We start from the raw sequence: 23299 nt of genomic DNA on the forward strand, positions 1-23299 counted from the left end.
GCTCACATCGAGCCTTACGGCTTCTCGAGCTGCTGGATCCACTGTTCGGTTTTGGCTGCAGAGATCTTGTCAGCATGATCTCTACTTCTTTCTGAGCTTCTCATATGCGTACCTATCGTCGTAGAAGTTAGACTTGGCCGCAAGATCCGCTGCATGCTTGATGCCTTCTTTCCTCACCGCAGTCGCAAGATCGAGCATGCGCTGCCGAACAGCAGGGATGTGACCAGGCGCTCGACCAGGACCGAGTATCATGAGACCTCCAATAGGGTGCGGATGTTTCGCAGCATAGTGCAAAGCGACAATGGCGCCGAGTGAATGTCCAAAGATGACAACCTTGGACGAGGCCGAGCCATTCGAGCTTTCTCGTAAAGATGCGATGAGATCGGCCAAGTCGACAACGAGCCCTTCGACGGAAAGTGGCTTCCTGACGCCTGCTAGTGGCGTCTTTCCGAAACCCGGAAAGTCGACAAGAATGATGTTATGCGTGGGAAGTAGGGAAGGCACCAGCGGCGAGAATGTCTCGGTAGAGCCCCCGAGCCCATGGAGACATACCAGAAGCGGACCAGAAGGATCACCACCTCGTAGGTAATGTGTGTTTGTACCAGAGCTCGTTTTGAAGTACGAGGAAGTGAGAGTGCGAGCAATCATCGTGAGAGCATGGGAGTTGAGTCTTTGATCGTGAGCAACGGAACATTTATTCCATTGAACGCGGCGTGTATATGAACATATGCATGGTATCTGGACGCGGTGTAGCCAGCCTCGTGAGGGTGCGGCTATATCCGAAAGTGGTGGAGGTGGATACTCGCCCGAGGTCCCGAGCCTGGCTGATAGGAGCCCGAGGTGGTATCAACGCACCCACACAAAGATGCGCAGCTCGGGATGTCGCCATACAAGCATTGTCGGGCTGTTATGTCAGGCGTATGTACACGAGCTAGACTTGATATTGTCATAAAGTCAACGATGATCTCCAGACTATTCCCATGCCTCCCTACATGCAAATTGTAAAGACCCGTCAAACTCAAGTTCACTCAGCTCTTCAAAACAATGGTTGTCACAGCAGTCATAACCGAAGAGACCAATTGTTTGCGTCTCAAAGCAGAGAAGCCCATTCTCGATCTCCCACATGCCGATACAACCGCCGGACGCGTCGTGCCCATCAAGCACGCGGAAGGTAGCCAGGTAGACTTTGGCGCCGAGATCTACGGCATCGACTTGAACAACTTCACGGATGCAGACTTTGAGTTCGTTTCCGATGCGTTACACAAGTGGAAACTGTTGGTGTTCAAGGAGCAGCCGCAGATGCTGAAGCCGCAGCAGCAGTACCTTCTCACTGCGAAGTAGGTTACCAGACTTCGCCATACTCGCCTGATCTGACTTAATATCAGCTTCGACCGCGAAGAAACAACGGGTGGCTTTGCTCACGGCCACGACCCTTTTCTCACCCACCACAACGGCGTCGACTTCTACGGCATTCCCAAGCGTCCAGCAATCCCGGTACAGCCACAAGTTCATATTCTTGGACGCGGACCCGTTCCAGAGGGTCACTTTGGCTTCCCACCGGGCTTCGAAGTCCAAGGTATTGACCACGAAGAGTTCCATCTTCCACCGCACATACCCGCGGAAGAGCGCGAGGCCGGCGCCTCGCGGTTCTACCAATGGCATTTCGACGGATCTTTGTATGACATTCCTCCTCCGCGTGTGGGCTGTCTCTTGGCTGTTCGAACTCCCAAGGGTCCAAATGTGACTGTGCGATGGGAGGATGAAGCCGGAACGCAGATGAAGATGGCGCCGGGAGCTACGGCGATGGTCGCTGGTAGTCGTGCGCTGGCGCTACTCGATGAGGAGACACGTAACATCGTCCTGAACAGCAAGATTGAGTACGCGCCACATGCCTTCGTCTGGATGTCCAAAGCGCACAGTACCCGTCTCGGCCATTCCCTCGAAACCGAAGGCCTTGAAAAGCCACTGGACGAGCTGCCAAAATGGGAGAAGAGCAAAGTCTGTGTGTACCCGATGGTATGGACGAATCCGAAGACTGGTGAGAAGTCGCTGCAAGTGCATGGCCAGGGCGCTCTCAAGCTACATCTCAAGAGTAGTGCAGATGGACCTGAAAGGGTCGTTGACGACTTGGGAGAGGTCAGGAAGTTCCTTGATGAGTAAGTAGCGTATTCCCGTCCTCCATTCGGAAGCTGACTGAAAGCAGGCTCATGCGACCGGCGTTGCAACCCGAGAACATATACGCGCACCCGCATCAGGAGCAGGATGTCATCCTGTGGTACAACCGCGCGCTATGGCACAGCATTGTAAGTTCACACTCTCATGATGAGGCTGAAATGCAACATTGGCTAATGCTCTCTTCCGTCTAGACTGAGTTTCCCAAGTCATATGGGCCGCGTGTGATGCATCAGTGCAACATTGCGGCGAGCGATCATCCGTCAGGGTGAGGAGGCCATGGCATATGTACATACATTCGAGGCGCAGCTAGTCGCGTAGTAGAGGTCCATGATGAGGTAGCTGCAATGTGGTATAAAACAAGACGCGTGAAAGTTGTGGATGTCAATTGTGCGCGTGTGCTTGCGACAGGAGTCGATGACGCGTGGCGAGTCATGCCACGATCACGTGATCGTGCCCTTGCCCATCAAACCATGAGGTTTCCCTGAACAGGGTTTTTCAACACCTCACCACTGCCATTCTTCTACTGCACAGCATGCGCCATTATGATTCTGCAATCACCTCCCGCAGGTCCCACCGAGTCACCGCGAAATTGCTGTAGCGCGTTCTAACACCAAAGATCACGGCAATGAGCTCGACGCGTCGCAAATGTGCTCGGCTCTATCTCCCATGACGCGAACACCACATGCAATGGTCGCGAGAGCAGCTGACTGCATCTTGCGTTTCGCGTTTCGGTGACTGCGCTTATCACCCGTGCACTGAGAGTGCGCCGCCCGGTTAGCGATTGCTATCTCGCGACATCGTAGTCGGATGCGAACATGCGCCCACTGCTTTCGAGTGACCCGGCTCTCCAGCCACCGCGCTCATACTGGTCACAGATTGCGAAGTCGGCCGAGCGCAGCAGCTCCCATGAGTTGACTCTCGGCCGGGACTTGGCTGCTGATAAGATAACGTCCATGGATCTTAGCGAAGGGCGCCTCCCAGGAAAACATTCCCCGCACGTTCGGTAAATGCACTGCTACAGTATGGAGCGCCTGAGATAGGGTCGTTGATAACGACCGAGTGCTAGATGGGAATGCGGGGATGGCCGTCGAGTAAGAGTGGGTGGATGAGCATGGTCTCGGCTTTGAGCATATATGTGGCGCGGGGATTATAGATCAAGGCTGGCTGATGGTGTAGACACTTATGACCTCGGGCTTTACGTTCTCACCACTCGAACTCTCGCTTCTCCTGTTCAAAACTCACCGCAAGAAGCCACCGCCTAGAAGGAAGATCGCCGGTCATCATTTTCCTCGACATCGGCCAAGAATCATGGCACCAGGTATTCTGGCCCCTGAGCCCACCTTCACAGTGCAGGAGATGGAAAAGACTGTCAAAGAGAAGCATAACTTTGGAGCAGTGATCGATGACCTCAATCTTGACAACATCAGTGGTAAGTACACTGGCGGCATGACAATGGTAATGTGATTAGCTAACGTCGCGTTATAGACTCCGACGTCAAAGCGCTCTCAGATACGATCTGGACTCACAAGCTTGTTGTTGTCAAGGGTCAAAAGAACCTCGCGCCCATCAAGCAATGGGAGCTTGTCACACGCCTCGATCCCAAAGCACCACATGTGCATTCCCATGGCGATGTGAAGACTTTCCACAAACAGGGTGGGCTACTATCGGTAAGAGTCACCTCCAACCAGGTGGTACGCTTCGCTAAGTTAGTCCCAGAGAGGACGCGATGTTGTCGGCATACCCGGCGCAGAGAACGTCCGTCTAATCGGCAAAGGCTACCAAGGATCAGACCACTACGGCCTCAAAGATGCAACCATCAAAAAGGAACTCGCACACGCATGGCACGACAAACCGCTTCCAGATGATGAGTACGCACAAGGCCACACACGCTTCCAACGCTGGCACATCGATGCACCACTATACGCGCGTGATCCGGCCTGGTTCACCACCCTTCGCTGCATCAAGCGGCCCACATCTCCGGAACTGACAGTACACTGGGACGACGGCAGTGGCTTGACTATGAAGACTGAACCCGGTCTGACCGCCTTCTTCAGCAATGTTCAGACATACGACATGATGACAGAGCAAGAGAAGAAGATAGCTGATCACTCATGGGTCGAGTACGCACCCCACCCTTACCAATGGATGGGTGACTGCAAAGGCCAGTCTCACGGTCTAGGCCTAGTGAGTCAAGATAAAGAGAAGTCAGTGGAAGACCTTGGACCCTACGACGAAAAAGACATCAAGCGCTACCCTATGGTCTGGGTGAATCCCGTAACAGGCGAGCGCGCTTTCATGGTCCACGGTATCTGCGTCCGGCGCGCATTCGTTCAATCAAACGAAGACGAAGAGCCAACCATTATCGATGACGTTGCGGAGATAAGAGCGTGGCTTAAGCCCATACAGGAACGGGTTCTGAAGCCTGAATACATCATGTTGCCCAAGGTAGAGGAGGGGGATATCATCATGTGGGCCAACTACCAGATGTTTCATACTGCCGTGGATTACCCGGATCAATGGGGTGCGAGGACGATGCATCAGGCGAACATCGGGGCGAGTAGTGGGCCGGTCGGTCCAGTGGCTATTCCTGGTCTTGCGTAGGAGAAGGGAGAAGTGTGGTATGCTTATATAGGAATGCGATATTAGAATACGATGTTTTCCCAAGCCTTTTGTCCACCTTTTCACCCCTGCCTGTAGTTGGCATGAAGGAGTATCGTGTCGCCCGCGACAAGTGGCATTCATCATGTCGTCTCCCGGCCTATCAATACAGCCGTCCTGGTATAACCCTACACCTATGTAGTCTCCCAGCGTAGCATCAGCAACTTGTATCCATCGCGTCCCGAGGAGCGCTTCCACCAACTTCTGTGTACTCGATATGAGGGCTTGAGGTCGAACGAGGAGGTAGACGAAGGAGTTCAACGCGATTTACTGTGAGTCTTTTAGCGAAAATGCCACATAATGACATAATATTGTAGGGCTTACCGTGCTCGTTCTGATTTGGGTCGACGCGACGCGTACGCCCAATACAGTATCGGATGGAGACGACGAATGAAGGTAACACCACCACAATGGCAAATATTGCAATGATAGCTTCATTGGAGAGTAGAACCATTGTGTCGCTTTTTAGCCTGAGTTGTAGTTACTCGGGTGTCCTAGATGAAGGTGTTTGTGATGCTATGGAGGTGAGAAGGGGATGGTATAGAGGGTGAACTCAAGATTTGTCGTCGAAGGTGCAATAAAGCCACAGCAGTCTTTGGAAGCGACTCGATGTGTATGTTTTGATTGCGAGCCGGTAAGGCTGACATGCTGATGCTGTCCCGAGCTGCTCTTGAGATTCAAATCCGCGCTCTGCTTGATAGGCTATCAAGAGGCAAGAGCGCTTGTGACACAGTCTGCACAGCCACGTTCGCCCGTGGTGGGTGGTGAACGGGGTGGACCAATAGGCAGCCATTCCCATGACAAGTTGATGAGATAAATAGCGAGAAAGACTCACGTGTACATGCCGGATTGTGGGCTCACTTGATCAGTACAGACCCTCGTACTGATCTCGCTTCGACTCCCATTTCCTGACTCTTGAAGCCACAATGCGTGGCTCTCGCTGTTGGGTGAGAGGTTCGTGGGTCGCGATTAGAAATTACAGCAAGATCTATATCGGCACCTGAGCATGGTTCGTCTTGACAAAGCAGCCCCCTGTCACCGGATGTGCAGTCTCACGTATCGGATGCTGAGCGTCGGTCGCGGTTCAGCCTTCCGATAGGGCGCAGTAGAAGTACGCCGGCCGGTGCCGTCGCGGTGTTCAGATCCATGCACCATCGCCTCTCCGTAAGAGTCATTGGGGAAACCATGGCAACACCCGTCTTAGCAGACTTCTTGATCCACGCATGCAGTCCGATCGGACTGCCAGCAGGCAAGATCCTCTCGGTAGTATATATGTCCAAGTGAATGGATGCCAACGTATAGCGGCACGAGACCTGTGGAGACTGGCGACTCCAAAGTTTGTGCGTAGAGGACTTGAGGTTCTTGGGGTTGCGACAACTCTCAGACGTGAGGATTGCCTTGCGTGCGAATCCCTCGAAATGCGGAAGGTGTGGTTGGCTCCTCGTGCTTGCGTCATCGCAGTACCATATGAGAAGGAGACTTGACACGCATGATAGGTACCGTTGACACCGGGCCTCGAAACCGAACACAAAGCCGATAATTCCGCGCCAAATGAGTTTTCACAGGCTTGACTGCTATCTGGGTAGCTGAAATTCTGGGTCCTGGAACTACCGAATCTTGGGGGATCCATCGTGATTCTTTGCGCTGAAGGGGGTGAAGAATTCTCTGGTCTCGACGAACGAGACGCTTTGGATATAACAGCTGTAGAGTCAATGCGAAAAGAATGGGATAAGGCTTCTAGTTGGCCTGCTGAAGGGTTGTGGCCGCTGAAGGGTTGTGGGGAGTCGCTGGTTTGCGCAAGTATTAGTTCGGTACGCCCAACTCCCATCTCCGCAACTTCATAGTCGAAGATAAGCAACCAAACTCCAGCCTAGCGCACACTTCTATGAGTCAAAGCCAAAACATATATAAACATGCCGTCCCCCTCTCTTCTTCTTGTTCCTCAGAATTCCCAAGAAGAAAGAAAGAAAGCTGACTATACAATAGAAACAAAATGGGTAGAACAGCAGAAGAGAAGAACTGGAAAGGAAGAGGAACAGAAATGATAGATGTAAGTAATAGTAGTAATAAGAAGAAGAAATAAAGTACTAAATACAATAATGAATAGATACCAGAATATCTACAAACAGGGAAGGGGAAACCAGAAGTAAGCAAGACAAGTGAAACAAAAATGCTAACTATTATATATGATAGCAGAGACGAGATAGAGGAAGAGAAAGTAGAGAAGAAGGAAGAAGAGAAGAAAGAAAGTAGAATGAAGAAAGTTGTGAAGATGATTAAGAAGAATGGTTGTTTGTAGAGGATAGATGTGTGTAGAGAAGGCAAAGAAGAAGGATAGAAAGAGGGGGGATAATGCACAGTTACCCCCCTCTCTCTACCCCCACCATCACTATCACATATACATACCTCTTGACTTCCTCTCCCTCCCTCACCACACCTCCAAAAAATCAGCAAAAAAGAAGGTTCTGGACGCTGTGGGAATTGAACCCACGACCTTTCACAAGTACGCACATTTGATAATGCGAAGCGACTTTGATGGTGTTAGTCTCATATCCAAACATCTTGATGTTTGTTGGTGGTGTCTTACAAATCATACCCCTAGACTGAGGGTTGTTAGTTTAATTGTAGAGGCGGAGTTGGTTGTGCGGTGAAGCTTACCCAAGCGCCCGAGTTTGTGTGTTTGATGGCAAAATGTTGGGATTTATGGTACTAGTACTTGGGTAGCGCGGTGATGGGAGCGGGGAGCGGCGGGATATCGCGATGCTTAGGAAGGAAGATGTTGTGGTTAGTTGGCGGGGTCGCATCACGAGAGCGGCGGTTGGTGAGGCTAGTATGGCGGGGTAGTGGGAAGCGATTCGGTGCGGAAAGGGCAGGCTTCACTCACACAAACCAACGCGAGTGTTCTCTACTAGAGTACGTGTAGTCGCCAACTCAATAGATGAAGACGTTATATGAACAAAACGATATAGATGTCGGCTCCCTGGTTATGCATCCTGTTCGGAAGTCGAAGCAGGGAACAGCGCGTCAGAGATGCATGCGGGCTTTGAGAAATGCAGTGAATCTACATCTTTGCTAAACCGAGTTCATCGGCGGACATCACTTACGACGTCAGAGTAGAGGCACAAGCACAGATACGTCCAAACACATCATATCATGACAACAGTCGTTCATGTATTCATTTCATTTCATTCCATGCTCAGACTGCCTACTCATTCTGTAGGTCGTACGTCCATCATCTCAGTCCTCCCCTCTCACCGTCTCTCATCGTCAACATCCCTTAGACCTTCTTGCTCGTAGTCTCCTCAGCATGCTTCTCAAGAGTGTGCTGGGGGTTGCTGCTCAGACTGTCCTTGGTGTTGTCGCTCGCCTTCTCAGCGCCCTCCTTGGGTCCTGCGCCTTGGCTGTTGACATTGTCGGAGGTCTGGCCGGCTTGCGCTCCGGATTGGCGCTCGGGCTCGGGGGACTGGCGGCCGGCGTTGGGGGCGGACATGGTTGTGGTTTGGGGGGTTGTGTTTGTAGGGTTGTTTGGGAGACTGGTGGGTGTGTTAGTGAGGAGAAGGAGGAAGGAGGATGTTGGGGGAGTGGATGGTAGGGAGGAAGGTGGTGCGATGGCTGGGTGAGTGCTCGCTCGCTGCCGTGAAGCTCGTGTCGCCAGCTCCCTCTCCCATCGCCCGCTCAGGTACAACGTACAGATTTGAAGGGTTCTTGGTAGTCTGTTCGTCAATTAGCCAACGCCCCATCAAACCCTCTCTCACCTCTCAAACATACCTGTACAATAGAGCTTGTGAGAAGTGGTGTGAATGGAGATGTCTCGAGAAAGGTCCCCTCTATGTGTTTTCATGGGCGAACCACCTTGCCCCACCAACCTGACGTCACAACGCGAACGCGCCTGCATCGGGCAACATCGACGTCAACTTGCAATCAAACGGCTCGTCGCGCATGGCGCGTTATTGCGGGTCCAGAGGTGATGCATGCTTAGCAAGCGCGGGTGGGCGGGCGGCTCAGACTTGCTGAATGGGTTCATTTGGCCTTCATGCAGCGATACCCGGTGGCTATCCATCACTTGACGCGTTGGGCGCTGCCTCTTTGTGATACTGAATGGTGATGGCATTCGCCGAGCTGGTCCGCAGATGTCGGTGGACGCGCCGAAGATGTGGGTTATGGATGCAGGTTTCGTATGGGAATTCTTATCGGCCCTTTTTTTAACTGATGGGAAAATGGACTCGATGTCTAAGAAAGCTCTCGCGTCAACACGCAAGCTGGACACGAGCTAATAGTAGGTAGCCCTTGCAATTCCACATGAACACCTTTGATATGAATCCAGAACGATGGAACTACGTGCGTAAACCAGTTACAGTGTGTCAATAGGAAATCAAAAGACAGCTTACAGGATGCTCTGTATCATCGTACTAATCATTCACGTAAGAAATGCGAGCGATATCATGTATCCAGTATGCGCAGGGACAGACTCGCGATAGATCCATGGTGACAATGTTCAATGCATACACAACACAACCCTACATCCATCTACGTACTCCTCTTCCCCATCTCAACATCCCCCTCACCCCCCTCACAATCATCATCCCACTCACCCCCCTTCAACCTCTTCCCCGCCCAAAGCCCCAACACCGTCGCCGCACTCGCCGCCAAAAACCATCCCTCAAACCATCTTTCCGTAAACCCAGGTTCAAGCGGCGCACCCAACGCATCCCCAATCTTGCTCTTCATCTCAGGCGGCAGGTTACTCCTAAGAAGCAGTGCAGAGCTGATGACGTAAGTTGCTGCGATCTGCGAGATGATAAGCGCGAAGTTTGTGCGGGCGTGGTGGAGGAGACCGGGGACGACGCGGGCGAAGAGGTAGAAGGTTTGGAGGACGCTGTTGAAGGAGAGGAGGAGCATGACGCCGGAGAGGAGGAAGGAGATGGTACGACTCCAGGCTACGCGGTCGATGGTGGGATCCCAGTGTTTGGCTAAGAGGGCGAGGACATTGTTAATGGGGTCGCTGCTTGCGAAGCTCGCGTTTGGTGAGGAGAAGCGGCGGAGAGTTGTGACGGTGGTGGCAATGATGCGGTATGCGCAATATACGGCGAAGACGTATGAGACGATGTTGAACAGTCTCCCGTTTGCAGTATGCGATCGCAGTTGGTTCTGCCGACGGTTTTGGAGGACTGTCAGAGAGTTCTGGAGTGTGTGGCGCATAGTCTCGAGGCCTTGTATCTCTAGTTGTAGAGTGTTCCGCTCCTGGATGTCGGGATTTCCACGGATCGAGCCTACTACGCGGCCCATGAAGCCTTGTTGAGGATTATCCGCGAGTTTCCGTTCGACCGCTCGGAGTCGACTCTCCTTCGTTAGGAGCATGTCGTTCGTAGCTTGTATGCCGGCTTGCTTGCGACCGATGTCTGATTCGGTGACCTAGGAAGAATTAGTATATCTGGCAAATGCTTATGTCCCTGGGAGACGACGAGGACTTACCGGGCGATACTTGACACCAAACGTATGCCAAAGCGCGGATATAGCAGCAAACCCAGCTAATGAAGCCATCAAGCTGATGCCAATAATGCCTATTCTCTCCAGGCAGCCCTCGCTGAAGGTATGATCATGTTCATACGACTCCTCATGCAGATACGAGCCCAGGAGCCCCCGACCAAGATACCAAAACCCCGCCAGCCATGTCGCCAGCCCACACAGCTCCAACACCCATGCTGCCCGTCGCCGACTCTTCTCTTCTCCACCAATATTCAGCCCAGTCCCCGATATGATCGAGTGAATCTCAATCGCCGGTGTCGCGACGACAAGCAGAAAGAGCAGAGAAGGAAGGGTGATCTTGAGCGCTAACGTTCGCGTGGCGCGGTTGACGGTGTTGGAGATTTCGCAGAGGATGAGCTCGGCGAGTACGGCAGAAAGGGCGAAGTTGGTCGAGAAGAGAATGCTGGCGAGCGATCGCGCATTTGGGCGTAGACTGCTCAGTATGGAGGGGCGTTCGCGTTGTGGTGCCCCAGGCAGTCGCGCGCTGTCATGGTGGGCTTTGCGATCCGCATTCCCTGATAAGATAGGGAACAACTTCTGCGCCGCGACCGAAGCAACGAGGAAGGTGACGATAAAAGGAAGCGCCGATATAGCGACCGTCATCGGGCTGCGGTGCAGCGCATAGTCCGGCATGCACTCATCGCAGTCGTCTTGCAGAGTCGGGATCATCGGATAGGCGGTCTTGTTATTCGGCAGCTAATGTGTGGCTGGTGGCTATTGCCAGTTTGTCCTGGTTATGGGCGAGGTGCGGATACCCATTGATTACGCGGCGCGGTATGGATACGTTGACACATGGGGGTCTTGGGGGAATGTGGAAGGTTACGCAAGTGAGGCAATCAGTCAATGAGGGACTGGGGCCGGGAACGCGCATGCATGTCGCGGCGTCAAGCCACACGAAACGTCATCGCGTCGATCATACCGGGGTCTGGCAGGAGCACATGAAACACCACAGTCTGCTATCTTTGAGGCTGATGTGAGAGACGAGATATCTTGGGTATTGAATGCTAAAACTATGCGCCCCCAATTCCCTTTGCGCCATAATGTGCGGGTGTGTCTTTGGGGCTCTTCGAGTTGCACCCGTGTCTATTCATGTACGACACCGACGGTTTCCACCGCCCATGTCTCCTTCACCACCCTTCATGACGCGGTCCAGAATTAGTCTGGCCAAACGACATATTTTCCACGAGACTCACACTGCCTCCCTTCGCACCCCGATCCTTGATTGATGCTTCCACTATGCACCCTGTGATTCCTTCGATTCCTTCGACTCCTTCGCTCCACTTGTGAGACTGTCCATGTACGACATTGACGCATTCCCACCGCCTGCGTCTCCCTCGCCAACACTTGTCTGCCCCGTTGCGATCGATGCTTTTTCTACTGCCGAAGTTCCCGAAGTCGAGACTCCGCCATCGCCATCTTCGTCGTCGCTACCAGACTGGCTACTAAGCTCTGGGCTGCTCAGATTCTGTAGATGTGGGCTCTTCATCATCGGGCCAGGGCTTCGTGGATCATCATTGACCAAGTCATTGACCACAGTGGTGGTGCGAGTTTCTTCCTCGTCCTCGCTGCTGTCTGGCGCTTGTTCCACTTGTGCTAGAGGATGCGCCTCTACGGCGGGTTTCGGTGCGGTTGCCGCTCCCCCAACTATTGCTGCCTCGTCTTCATTTGCGAAGAAGCTGTTACGAGGGCTGTTAAATTCAGGAAGGCTCTCACTCTTCGCCAGAATTTCTCTGTAACCCTGGCGGTCTGGATCGTTGGTGCGCTTGCTCTTCGCCTTGTCGCGTTTCGATGTGGGGCGTACGACAATGACAGGTACTGGCGAATGTTGTAGACAGTATTTCGACACACTGCCAGGAAGCAGTCCCTGGAATCCGCCCAAGCTCTTGCCTCGTGTCCCGACTACCAGAATTGCTGGTTCGTAGAGATTGATCTGTCTGCTGTTAGATATGAAACAGCTACGCGACCGCGGAAGACTAACCATGTCGTCGATAACTTTGTTAACCTTACCGATGGAAAACTCCAATATCAGATTGATCGCCTTGTTGTCGTGATTTCGACTTTGTATGTCGGCCATGGTGTTGTCAGCCTCCACGCGATACCGCCCAGTCTCTACGCTGCGGTCTCCTGCTATTGCATCCTCCTTCTCGACTACTCTGAGACATACTATTTCGTCTCCGTCGTCGACTAGCTCGTTGATGAGCCATTGTAGGGCGTATACCGAGTACTCGTTCTCGTCGAAACCACAGAGGAACGTCCGCGAACGCTTTGTGTATTCGTAGTCCTTGTGCTTGGCGATGAGTGTGAATGAGCTCTCCTCGATGAAGTCTGCGGGCTTGTCGAAGGTGTCGAAAGATACCCGAGGTTGAAAGACGCTGAGTGAAGTGTCAGTCCAAGGGCCTTACAAGGTATTCGCAAGATATGGAGCTAAGTGCCCATCTGAGCTCTAGCACGCCGGAAGCATACTTCGCCATTTGTGCGCCATAAGTACATGGAAAGAGGAAGACGGGCGCAAAGTAGCGCAAAGCTTAGATATACCCGGGGTGCATGAGGCATGAGCGAACCAATACTTACGGTGGAGGCGGCGGTGACGACAACCGGCGTCGTTCACGGGGCCTGGGTTGGCCTCTGGGTAGCGACTGATTCCTGTGCGCCAGAAACTGTATCGACGGCCGGCGTACCTCGTCCTGCGCGAGGTGTCCGCCCGTGGGGAGCTGCAGCGGGCTGACCTTGTAGGGCCCTGAGGACTTTCGCGGCGCTGGAGACGCATGCCGGCCGTCTCTGGACGTGGGGGACGCGCTCATAGTGATGTCGGAGTGAGATTGCGGGCACGAGGTCGTCGGCCAAATCCAATCAGGCGAGCGCAGTGCCAGTGAGGTCCGACCGCGAGAAACCTGCTGGCTGCGTGGGCTTGCGCAGGCGATCGGTGCTGCTGTGCGTCGTGTAGGGGTCCTTGGCGCGGGGAAATAGTGCTCGCGGGGTAAATGGGCGATTAACGATGGCGGAGGGAATTGTAGTGGTAGTGTCGCAGTGGTCGTGAGAGAGGAATGCCGGCTCAAGCCAAACTTTGGGTGTCGTTAATGCACTGCCTGTTCCGGGTGACGGCAGCGCTTGGCTTCTTGGTGGTGTGTCGCGCGATCCGCATCCACGCCATCATGTTTAGACCCTGGTACCGACCGCCGCGGAAACGCCCGCTGGATGCATTTGACACATGTGAAAGCATGACATCAGATGGGTGAATAATCTGGGGGTTGCTGTAATGCTGGCTGCGAGTTCGACTTGAGTTTGAGATGAAAGATAAGAGGGCTTGTCACAAATGGAATCATGCATATCATTATTCCCGTTACGTCCAAGTCTAAACAACGTCTATCAAGAAGTGGGTGCAGCCTGAGCCGCTTTTCAAGCCAGAGCCTTGAGCTCGCCCTGCGTAAGCTTTGCAGCACCAATGAGACGCTGGGCCTCCTCCTGGAAGATCTCCTTGATCTTACCGGCATCCTTGACGCCGTTGAGCTTGCTGGTCAATGCAGCCAACTCCTCGTTGTCCTGCTTTACGATGATGAGATCAACGTCGTTGAGAGCGGCATCGACCTGGGAAGCGGGCGCATCGCCGGCACCGTGGAAGTAGTTGGCGTCCTTAACGGCACCACGCACAACACGCTTGTTCTTCTTTGCCGCGTTCTTCGCTGCCTCCTTGGCCTTCTTGTTGTCGGCCTTTGCGGCCTTTTCAGCAGCCTCCTTCTCAGCTGCAGCTGCAGCCTCCTCGGCCTTCTTCTTCTCGGCCTCCTCCTTTGCGGCCTTCTCGGCAGCCTCCTTTTCGAGACGGCGCTTGTTCTTCTGTGCGTTCTCAGCCTGGCGGAACTTCTTGATGCGCTCGTCAAGCGCCAGACAGTCGTCGACCATGTGCCTCAGACGAGTAGTGTCCTCAGTCTTCTTCTTGCGACGCGCGTTTTGGTTCTTGCGTTCGACGTGACGCTTTTGGTCACGGTTCTCGTTGTCATCGGGCACATCCTCGTCCAGGTACTCAAAGGTCCTCCAGCTGTCGAAGTTGTACCAGAAGTTGTAGAAGTGCTCGACCTCCTCCTTGGTGCTGTTGGCGTTACCCAGCTTGGGTACAGGCTGCTTGTTGGAGAAGCGTCCCTCGGCCTCGAAGACCTTGCCCCAGAGCTTGTAGAAGTTGCCCTTCTGTGTGTCCTTCTTGGATGGTGGCTCAACCTCAGCGCCCTCGTCGACGGAGTCGAATTGCCTCCTCTTGACGGGGTCGGAAAGCACCTCGTGGGCCTTTTGGATACACTTGAAGAATTGGTCGTCCTCGGTTCCGCCCTTGGCTGCCTTCTTGTCGGGGTGGTGCTTGAGCACCTTCCTGCGGTGGGCGCGCTTGATCTGTTCGTCGGTGGCCCTCCATCGGTAGCGGGTTATGCCGAGTACGGCGTAGTGGTCTTGTGACTGGGAGATGTTAGTAAGAGTGTACAATAGCCTGTGTAATCGCCCTACCTTCCAGTCCTTGGCTTCACGCTGCAGCATGACGGGGTCCTCGGGCTCGTCAACATCATCAGGGTCCTCCTCCTCGACGCTCTTGACGTTGGCCTGCGCCTGGATGCGGTCATCCTCGGAGAAAGTGCGCTTGTTGCGCTTCTGTAGAACTCGTCAGTACTGCATATGCCAATCATCGTCGAAGCACATACTCTGCGGGCGTAGGCGAGGAAGTGCGGGCCAACAGGCTCGATCTTGCGGTCGTTGGCGTCGCTCAGCTGGCCGATGGCCTTGAAGTCCTTCTCACCAGCCCAGCCCTCAGGCAGGACCGGCAGCGGCAGTGAAATCTCCACGTTTGCCATTGTGCTGGATTATCGTTGTCGTTCTGGTGGGGGAACGGGCAGCGAGAGAAAAAGTGAGGATTCCCGCCGCACTAGCTTACCGAAGGCTGATTTTAGCGCCTGTCCAGCGTCCCCGATCCATGTCACCTAGCCGCGACGGACCCCAGAACGTGTCAGAATAGTGGTTTGTCCCCATGGTTCCGTGTTTGATATTCCATTAGGAAAGTGTATTACTTGTCTACTTTGCATGTTTTTCTATACTCCTTCATAATTCAGCAGCATCATGTTCCAGGTAACCGATTCCCATCCACGTTGCATCATGGGCATGCTGACAAGACTCAGCGCATTCGGGGGGCCATCGACGCCAGAATAGCAGAAGAGCAAGCGCGCCAGAAAGCCACCTCACCATCGGGGACTCCACGATCCAGCTCCACAACACGGAGATCCAACTCACGCAACCTCTCGCCCTCGAAGCGCACAGCGAGATCGAAAGATGGCGACAGCAGCAAGGCCGCGCCGGCAGGGAAGGGCCCTGACCCCTCAGAGTTTGACCCGGAATTTGTCGTAGGAGAAGAAGATGACCCGCCGAGTCGAGCCGGCACACCGCGACCAAAGGAGAAGGCGCAACCCGCCGAAGTGAATGCGGAGAATGGCGATGGCAAGAAGGAGGAGGAAGAGGGGCCGACTGCCGAAGCGGAAGTGAAGCCAGAGCAGCCACCAGAGCTGCCGCGCGAGATCCAATTGCGATTGCGCAGGCTGGACAAGCTGGACCCCAAGTATACGGGTGAGTGACGCCTTCCCTATGTATGCGCCAAGCTAATCCCCCTCCAGAACTCCTTCGGTCGTACCGCATCGCACACGCCAGAGTGGGCGCAATCGAGGCTTTCGAGAGCTCCCTACGCGAATACACCCCTCTCACTTCCATCAGCGACACGGGCGCATTCGTTGAATACCTAGGCCAACTGAACGTCAAGAGTGACATGCTCATGGAGGAACTCAAGCGGGTTTCCAAGGAGCGCGATGAGCTCAACAAGAAGCTGGAGGACGCCGAGAAGCGCGCGAAGGAGGCTACGGCTGAGGTCGAGACGCTGAAGTCCCAGGCGCCGGCTGCCAGCGAGGCTGTACCGGACGATTCTACAACACAGACCGAGTCCGTCGCGCCGTCGTCACCCTCCAAAGCGTCCAAGCAAACTGAGAGCACCGAAGACACGGAAGACTTCTTCTCGTACGACAGCGAGCTGCCCCGCCTGCAGACACAATTGCAGGAAAGCGAGGAGAAGGTCGGAAAGCTCGAGGAGGAGAACAAGTCGCTCAAGGAAGAGCTTTCTACGGCTCAGGAATCGGCACAGTCATTCATGCAGAACCTGGAGACTACGACGAACGATCTGAACACATTCAAGGACACCCATCAACGACTACAAAGGGACGCCGACGACCGCGAAAAGGAGCTCAACAACACCATTGTGGATCTCAAGTCGAAGGTTGAAAGCGCCGAGGAAGAGCTACACAAGCACAAGGATACTCATGACCAGAATGAAAGGACCATCGCCGAACTCAAGACGAAGCTTGACACAACATCCAAGGAACTGGAAGAGCTACATGCGGACAAGGGAGAGAAGATTGTGGAAGATGATCAGGTGCAAGAGCTCAAGGAGCGAATCGAACAACTCCAGGGTGAACTCTCGCAACTGCGCGAAACACAAGCCAAGGCCGAGAAGCGGAACGAGACTATGGACGGATTGCTCGGCAAAGTTCGCGAGCAACTAAAGACTACAGAGGCAAAACGCGATAGCGCTTTGGTCGAGCTCGAGCAAGCGAAGAAGGACCTGCAGAAAGCCAACGACGAGAAGAAGTCGACCAAACCCGAACCAGTCCAGCAGCCGCAAGCGACCCCAGCACAAGCTCCCCAGAGCGCAGCAGCCAAGAAGAGAGCACGTGCCAAGGAGAACAAGAAGAACAAGAAGGGCGGAAAGGGACCTGAGGCCAGTGGAACGTTGACACCTGAAGCAACACCCAGTGAAGCTGGAGATGCTGAAGGCCTTCTTAGCCCTCGTGATGCGGAATTCTCGCCGTCCCAACTTGAAGACGCTTTGAAAGATGTCGCGCAGCTTAAGTCTGACCTTGAAGAGAAGGTCGCAGCTATCGAAACATTGCAAACCGAAGTCGCGGAGAAGGCGTCGACTATCGACCGCCTCAGCAAGAGGGCAAAAGATCAAGAAGACATGCAGGAAGAGATCGATACCCTGCGTCAAGACCTTCTTGACTATGGCCTTGAACACACTGAGGCCAAGGATAAGGTCAAGGAACTGCAAGCCGAGAAGGCGGCGCTGCAAGAAAATCTTAGCAAGCTTGAGGCTGAGATCGCTGAGTTGAAGACCAGCAAAGCATCAAACGAGTCGTCGCAACAAGAAAGAGAGGCGCTGACCGCCGAGTTCACGGAGCTCAAGTCAAAGGCAGAGACATTGCAGACAGATCTTTCGGTTGCAGAAAAGCTCGCGGCATCCCGCTTCAAAGACCTCACCGAAATGCGAGAGGTGCTGCAAAAGGCGCAACCGGAGCTGACATCATTGCGCAAGGAGGTGGCGGAGCTGCGTAGCACCAAGGACGAGCTTTCCACTAAGACTACAGAAGTCCGCCGGCTGGAAAACCGCGAGAAAGACCTCAGATCGGAGATTACCGAATACAAGTCTCAGCTGTCGAGCAAGGAGAGCGATATCAAGACACTCAACGACAAAATCAAACAAGAAACCAGCCAGAGGCTTGCGCTGGAGGAGACTAACAAGAAGATCCAGCGAGACCTCCAAAACTCGGAAACGGAGCGAAAGGATGTCATTGAGAGCCGGGATAAGTTGACGAAAGATGCCAAGAAGGCACAAGACGAGCTCAAGGCATCACGTCAGAAGGTTCACGATCTGGAAGAGGAAGTCGCAAAGCTCACGCGGGAGGTGGGCAGTCTACGTGAAGAGATCCAGATGAAGTCGGCGCAATCTGCGAGCGCGCAGGACTTTGTCAGCAGCATGCAGGACCAGGTACAAGAAATGAGCACCCAGATGAAAGAGGTCCGCGCCCGAAGCGAAAGCCTAGAAGAAGAGCTTGCCGATGCGCATCGCTTACTCAGCGAACGTGGACGCGAGGCTGAGACAATGAGGAGGCTGTTGAACGATGCACAAGGACGGGCTGATACGCGGGTACGTGAGATGCAAGAGCGCCTCGACCTTGCCGTTGAAGAACGCGAACGTGCAGAAGAACAAGCTAGCACATTCAGCCGCCGACGCGCTCGGGAGCTCGAAGAACTGAAACAAAAGGTGCGCGACGCCGAACGCGCACAAGCACGCGCTGTGGAAGACAAAGAGGACCTGGTTGCTTCCGAAGGGGCGCTCCGCAAGCAGACGGAGGATCTCGAGAAACGGGCCGCACAAGCCAGCGAAGAGGCTTCTGAGGTCAGGCTTGCGATGAGCCAACTCCGAGACGCACTGGACGAAAGCGAGAAACAAGCCCACGAGCTAGAAAAAGAAAAGAGCGATCTGCGACGAGCATTTGACGAGACCCAGAGCCGTCTCGAGAAGCTCCAAAAGTCCAGCAAGGTACATACTCCCACAACACCTTACATGTTCTATACTAACCCCCTACAGACAATGTCCGACGAACTCCGCACACTCAAAGCCCGCGGCTCCAGCTCCACCCCCGTCCCGCAATCCTCACGCTCCTCAGTCGAGTCCTCACGGTCGCAACTAGCTTCACCGCGTGCCAGGGGCGGTGGAGCAATCCAAGAAGCAATCGACTACGTGTACCTGAAAAACGTGCTCCTGCAGTTTTTGGAGCAGCGAGACAAGAAGTATCAGCAACAGCTTATTCCTGTGCTGGGCATGCTGCTGCATTTCGATAAGCAGGATGAGCAGAAGTGGATGGCTGCTGTGAGTGCGAAGTGAAAGTGGTAGTGGTGATGATGGTGGTGGTGGGATGCGGCTCTCCGCAGTGAGGGATATACGAGATGCATGCTTTGAGCGTGACGCGCAGGTCAGGTGTTACAGGGCTGCTAATGGATGGCGCGCGAATGTAGGATACGGGACGTTTATAGTTTTGCATAGCGGTTTCTTCTTTGAAGGTCAGGTTTGGATGCGGATGTATTATATAGTGGTGGGTCGCAATGGCTGCTCCTGCCTGCCCTACAGGTTGGGCTGGGCATAGCTCTTTCTCGAATAGGCGCTTTCAACGCGAAACATCAGTGTTAGCTGCTCAATAGAACAGTACAGATGACGCATCCTAGGCGCGGTATTAATGATGAATTGGAAGGTACAGATGTGGTATGATGTGGTCCAGGTCTCAGGTGCAGTCGGTATGCTGATGTTGACATTGGGTGGGTGGGGGAGGCGGAGGGGAGGTGGAGGGGCGGTGGAGGCATTTACTATAATGCGTAGGCAATGGGAGTTGCTAGATGTGACTTCCGAATCGTACGGTACAGAGGATGCAGCGCAGGGACCTTGCAAGTGCTGTCGCTCGTCGGTATGCGTGATGTTGACATCCCACGTGTGCTGCAGATCGGGTCGCAACAACAAGCATTGCTGGCTCAAACCTACCACATTGCTAAATTGCTACCGGCCCGGTATGTCTAGGCAAGGTGCTCGCTGCGCTAAGTCAACAAGACGCAAGGCTTTGGGCAAAACTGGCTTGCGTGGAACTAATGTGGTAGCAGGCGACTATTTGTAGGCGTCGACTGATGTCATAATTCGTCTGGCCTGCTTCCTTACCGCTTCCTCCGGCTTTGACGCGCTCCAGCCATCCGTCACCATCTCTATCATCATCCCAAGTCGCATCGAATTCTCCGAGAAGCGAGTCGGACTTGATTAATCACGCATCTCTCCCAGCGAGTCATCTCCCGTGGTTGTCGCAGCATCGCGCACCCGTGCAAACCCCCACCAGAGCACCAATCAGAGCCCCGACATCGATAGGCTGGCGAGGGGAGCGCTAAGCCCGTGTCCAGCAATTGAAGAAATCGCGAGGCAGTGCGACAGAAGAGCCACACTGCCCTCGCTATACACCTGAAGCCCATACATAGACTGCGTCTGCCCATGAGCGCTGCCCAACGCGTCCGGAGCGCCTAACCGCACACGCACATCCCAGCAGCCCTCGAGCCTCAGTCCCGCCCACAGCCCAGCGCGTGGCGGGGAAAGCCACCATGAATGGCACCGACATGAAGAAAGCGGCCATCAACAAGGCCAAGCAGGTCGCGCAGGCTGCCAACAGCAACGGCGGCAAGAAGCGACGGAAGGGCCAGGACCTCAAGCCCATCATCACCACGGAGAACCAGGGCAACCAGAACGCCTCGCCCGCTGGCTCGACGGGCTCCTTTCAGTACAAGTACGTTCACCACCACCACCACCACCCGCAACCACTACCCTCCACCACCGCTTGCAGCCTCACCCCTCCCGCCCGCCCAGCCTGCGCCCCCCTCTTTCACTTATTTTAATGCGCCCGACATGCCCTGACTGCCGCAACCTTATACTGACCTCAACCCCGCAGTGTGCAGAACGCCAACTCGCCGCTCGCCCAGCACAAGATGTACGGAAACCAATTAAGCCACTCGCCCGACTCGTCGTCGTCGTCGGTCGATGAGGCCGAGAACACAGCCGACGAGGAGGACTCGGAGGACTACTGCAAGGGCGGCTACCACCCCGTGCAGGTCGGTGAGGAGTACAAGGACGGCAAGTACACGATTGTGCGCAAGCTTGGGTGGGGCCATTTCTCGACCGTCTGGCTGTCGAGGGATAACACCAGCGGCAAGCACGTCGCCCTCAAGGTCGTGCGCTCCGCTGCGCACTACACCGAGACCGCCCTCGACGAGATTAAGCTCCTCAAGAAGGTGGTCGACGCGAACGAGAACCACCCCGGCCGGAAACATGTCGTCAGCCTCCTCGATTCGTTCAACCACAAGGGCCCCAACGGCGTCCACGTCTGCATGGTGTTTGAGGTGCTGGGAGAGAATTTACTGGGCCTGATCAAGAGGTGGAACCACCGCGGTATACCAATGCCGCTGGTCAAGCAGATCACAAAGCAGGTCTTGCTGGGCCTCGACTACCTCCATCGCGAATGCGGCATCATCCACACCGACCTGAAGCCTGAGAATGTTCTCATCGAAATCGGCGACGTCGAGCAGATCGTAAAAACATACGTAAAAGACGAGCCGAAGAAGAAGGACAGCGAAGACAGCGTTAGAAACGGCAGGCGGAGACGGAGGACCCTCATCACAGGCAGTCAGCCGCTCCCCAGCCCGCTCAACGCGAGCTTCAACCACGCCGAGCTCTCCAGCTTCCCCGGCAACACACAAAGTCTCAACAAGGTTATGAGCGAGGGTACAGGTAAAGACTCCCCCACGACTATCCCGAGTCCTCCTTCTTCGTCAGACGGTGTCGTAATGAGTGGTGCTCTAGCAACTCCATCTGCCGGCCCCAGCCTGTCAATGGCAGAACGGCTCGGAATCAAGTCGAGCGACGACGACGCGCAAAAGCAACGAGAAAAGTCCGCGTAAGTCATCTCACGTCCATGTTCAAGTGTATACTGATCTTGTTAGTGATCTCCTTACTAAGGAGGTATCGGGTATCAGCCTGGATAAACCCAGCAGCTCGTCCGGCAAAACCGAGCTCGAGCAGCAAGTCGAAAACGCCTTCGAAACTATATCAGTGAAGATTGCCGATCTTGGAAACGCCTGCTGGGTTGGACATCACTTTACCAACGACATCCAGACCAGGCAATATAGGTCACCAGAAGTTATCCTGGGTAGCAAATGGGGTGCCAGTACCGATGTCTGGAGTATGGCCGCGATGGTATGGAACCCACCAAACTTGAAAGGCGCAGACTAACAAATCCAGACATTCGAATTGATCACCGGCGACTACCTCTTCGACCCACAATCTGGCACAAAGTACGGCAAAGACGACGACCACATCGCACAAATCATCGAGCTACTAGGCACCTTCCCGAAGGGCCTCTGCATGTCGGGAAAATGGTCACAGGAGATATTCAACCGCAAAGGCGAGCTGCGTAACATTCACCGATTACGACACTGGGCCCTTCCCGACGTCCTCCACGAGAAATATCATTTCAGCTCAGAGGAGAGTAAGAAGATTGCCGATTTCCTGTTACCCATGTTGGAACTACTACCCGTTGACCGCGCAAACGCGGGCGGAATGGCAGGACACGAATTCTTGAAAGACACAAAAGGCATGGAGGGTGTGGATTTGAATATCCCGGTTGGTAGCAAGGGCGAGGGGATCGAGGGGTGGGCGACGGAAATCAAGAAGACGCGGTAGAACGCGGTGAGGAAGGTGCTGAGTGCTGCGTATCTATAGAGGGTGTGCGTGGAGACGTGGAATAGTGGAACGGGAGGGAATGGAACTGCACTGGTTAGCCTGTTTTTGCTGAGCAATGGAACAGTACTCTGCGCTCGTTACGGTTGGCGGGTGAATGTGTTGTTGTTGGAAATGGGATACCGCGATAGAAGCATTACGATTATGACTCAATTGTATAGTGCGCTTTTAAGTGCAACGTTCGCAATTTGGTTTTCAAGGACGTAGATGTGCGCTTTTGCATGAAGATGCTCTGGACATGGTGGTGGTGCGAACTTGTGATGTGGATTAAATGTGTCTGAGATATGCCAGTGCATCGCTTCGAATGTGTATAAACACAAGCGCTGTTCTCGAACATAGTCATATCGGCTCAAGACGTCAAGTCGACCGGCCGAGACTCGACTGCGAGTGTTCTTTCTCGTGTTCGGCTCTCGCTCTTATTCTTGTCCGGGCCTTTCGTGTTTCGCCGGCGCCGTGCTATAGAAGGAAACGGGAAGGCGAGATGCGGTACAATGCTGATGAATGAGTTGACCCGAGCGTGGTAGTTGTAAAAGAAAGGGGTCTGTGACGCGATATGAGAGAGTCCGCAAGAAGAACTAGCCCCTGCGTGATGTCAATGACATGTCGTATAGCGGTGCATCAGCATAGGAAGAACCCGATATGCCTAGCTGTGCCACAAGCTGTGTTGCCTCACAAGAGAATCAACGCCTGGAAATGTGTCTGCTGCCCACATTCCTTGCGCGCTGGTCGTTGAGTAATGTTGCTTGTCTCGGCGGGAGAAGCGCATGC

General features: G+C 54.1%; 8 protein-coding genes across 8 annotated transcripts; 4 read left to right on the forward strand and 4 right to left on the reverse strand.

The window, feature by feature from the left end:
• Window positions 1-81: 81 nt before the first annotated feature.
• J4E88_001944 (uncharacterized protein) lies at window positions 82-648 on the reverse strand (the record flags this gene model as incomplete). Its single annotated transcript, XM_049395611.1, has 1 exon — window positions 82-648. The coding sequence occupies one exon, from the start codon at window positions 646-648 to the stop codon at window positions 82-84; it is 567 nt and encodes a 188-aa protein (XP_049259475.1).
• A 396-nt stretch (window positions 649-1044) lies between these two features.
• J4E88_001945 (uncharacterized protein) lies at window positions 1045-2160 on the forward strand (the record flags this gene model as incomplete). Its single annotated transcript, XM_049395612.1, has 2 exons — window positions 1045-1337; window positions 1386-2160. 2 exons carry the CDS (start codon window positions 1045-1047, stop codon window positions 2158-2160), a joined length of 1068 nt encoding a protein of 355 aa, XP_049259476.1.
• Window positions 2161-3483: 1323 nt separating this feature from the next.
• Window positions 3484-4776, forward strand: J4E88_001946 (uncharacterized protein; the record flags this gene model as incomplete). The annotated part of the gene is made up of 3 exons (XM_049395613.1): window positions 3484-3604; window positions 3661-3842; window positions 3892-4776. The coding sequence occupies 3 exons, from the start codon at window positions 3484-3486 to the stop codon at window positions 4774-4776; spliced, it is 1188 nt and encodes a 395-aa protein (XP_049259477.1).
• A 3334-nt stretch (window positions 4777-8110) lies between these two features.
• J4E88_001947 (uncharacterized protein) lies at window positions 8111-8323 on the reverse strand (the record flags this gene model as incomplete). The annotated part of the gene is made up of 1 exon (XM_049395614.1): window positions 8111-8323. One exon carries the CDS (start codon window positions 8321-8323, stop codon window positions 8111-8113), a length of 213 nt encoding a protein of 70 aa, XP_049259478.1.
• Window positions 8324-11593: 3270 nt separating this feature from the next.
• On the reverse strand, window positions 11594-13160 carry J4E88_001948 (uncharacterized protein; the record flags this gene model as incomplete). The annotated part of the gene is made up of 3 exons (XM_049395615.1): window positions 11594-12289; window positions 12338-12731; window positions 12931-13160. The coding sequence occupies 3 exons, from the start codon at window positions 13158-13160 to the stop codon at window positions 11594-11596; spliced, it is 1320 nt and encodes a 439-aa protein (XP_049259479.1).
• Window positions 13161-13755: 595 nt separating this feature from the next.
• J4E88_001949 (uncharacterized protein) lies at window positions 13756-15188 on the reverse strand (the record flags this gene model as incomplete). Its single annotated transcript, XM_049395616.1, has 3 exons — window positions 13756-14799; window positions 14848-14988; window positions 15039-15188. 3 exons carry the CDS (start codon window positions 15186-15188, stop codon window positions 13756-13758), a joined length of 1335 nt encoding a protein of 444 aa, XP_049259480.1.
• Window positions 15189-15450: 262 nt separating this feature from the next.
• J4E88_001950 (uncharacterized protein) lies at window positions 15451-19096 on the forward strand (the record flags this gene model as incomplete). Its single annotated transcript, XM_049395617.1, has 4 exons — window positions 15451-15459; window positions 15510-15951; window positions 15999-18751; window positions 18800-19096. The coding sequence occupies 4 exons, from the start codon at window positions 15451-15453 to the stop codon at window positions 19094-19096; spliced, it is 3501 nt and encodes a 1166-aa protein (XP_049259481.1).
• A 1247-nt stretch (window positions 19097-20343) lies between these two features.
• Window positions 20344-22474, forward strand: J4E88_001951 (uncharacterized protein; the record flags this gene model as incomplete). The annotated part of the gene is made up of 4 exons (XM_049395618.1): window positions 20344-20525; window positions 20688-21689; window positions 21736-21988; window positions 22034-22474. 4 exons carry the CDS (start codon window positions 20344-20346, stop codon window positions 22472-22474), a joined length of 1878 nt encoding a protein of 625 aa, XP_049259482.1.
• Window positions 22475-23299: the final 825 nt, after the last annotated feature.

The sequence above is a fragment of the Alternaria novae-zelandiae genome (genome assembly GCF_023758075.1).
Source record: "Alternaria novae-zelandiae strain BMP 2774 chromosome Unknown scaffold_2, whole genome shotgun sequence".
Lineage (NCBI taxonomy): Eukaryota > Fungi > Ascomycota > Dothideomycetes > Pleosporales > Pleosporaceae > Alternaria > Alternaria novae-zelandiae.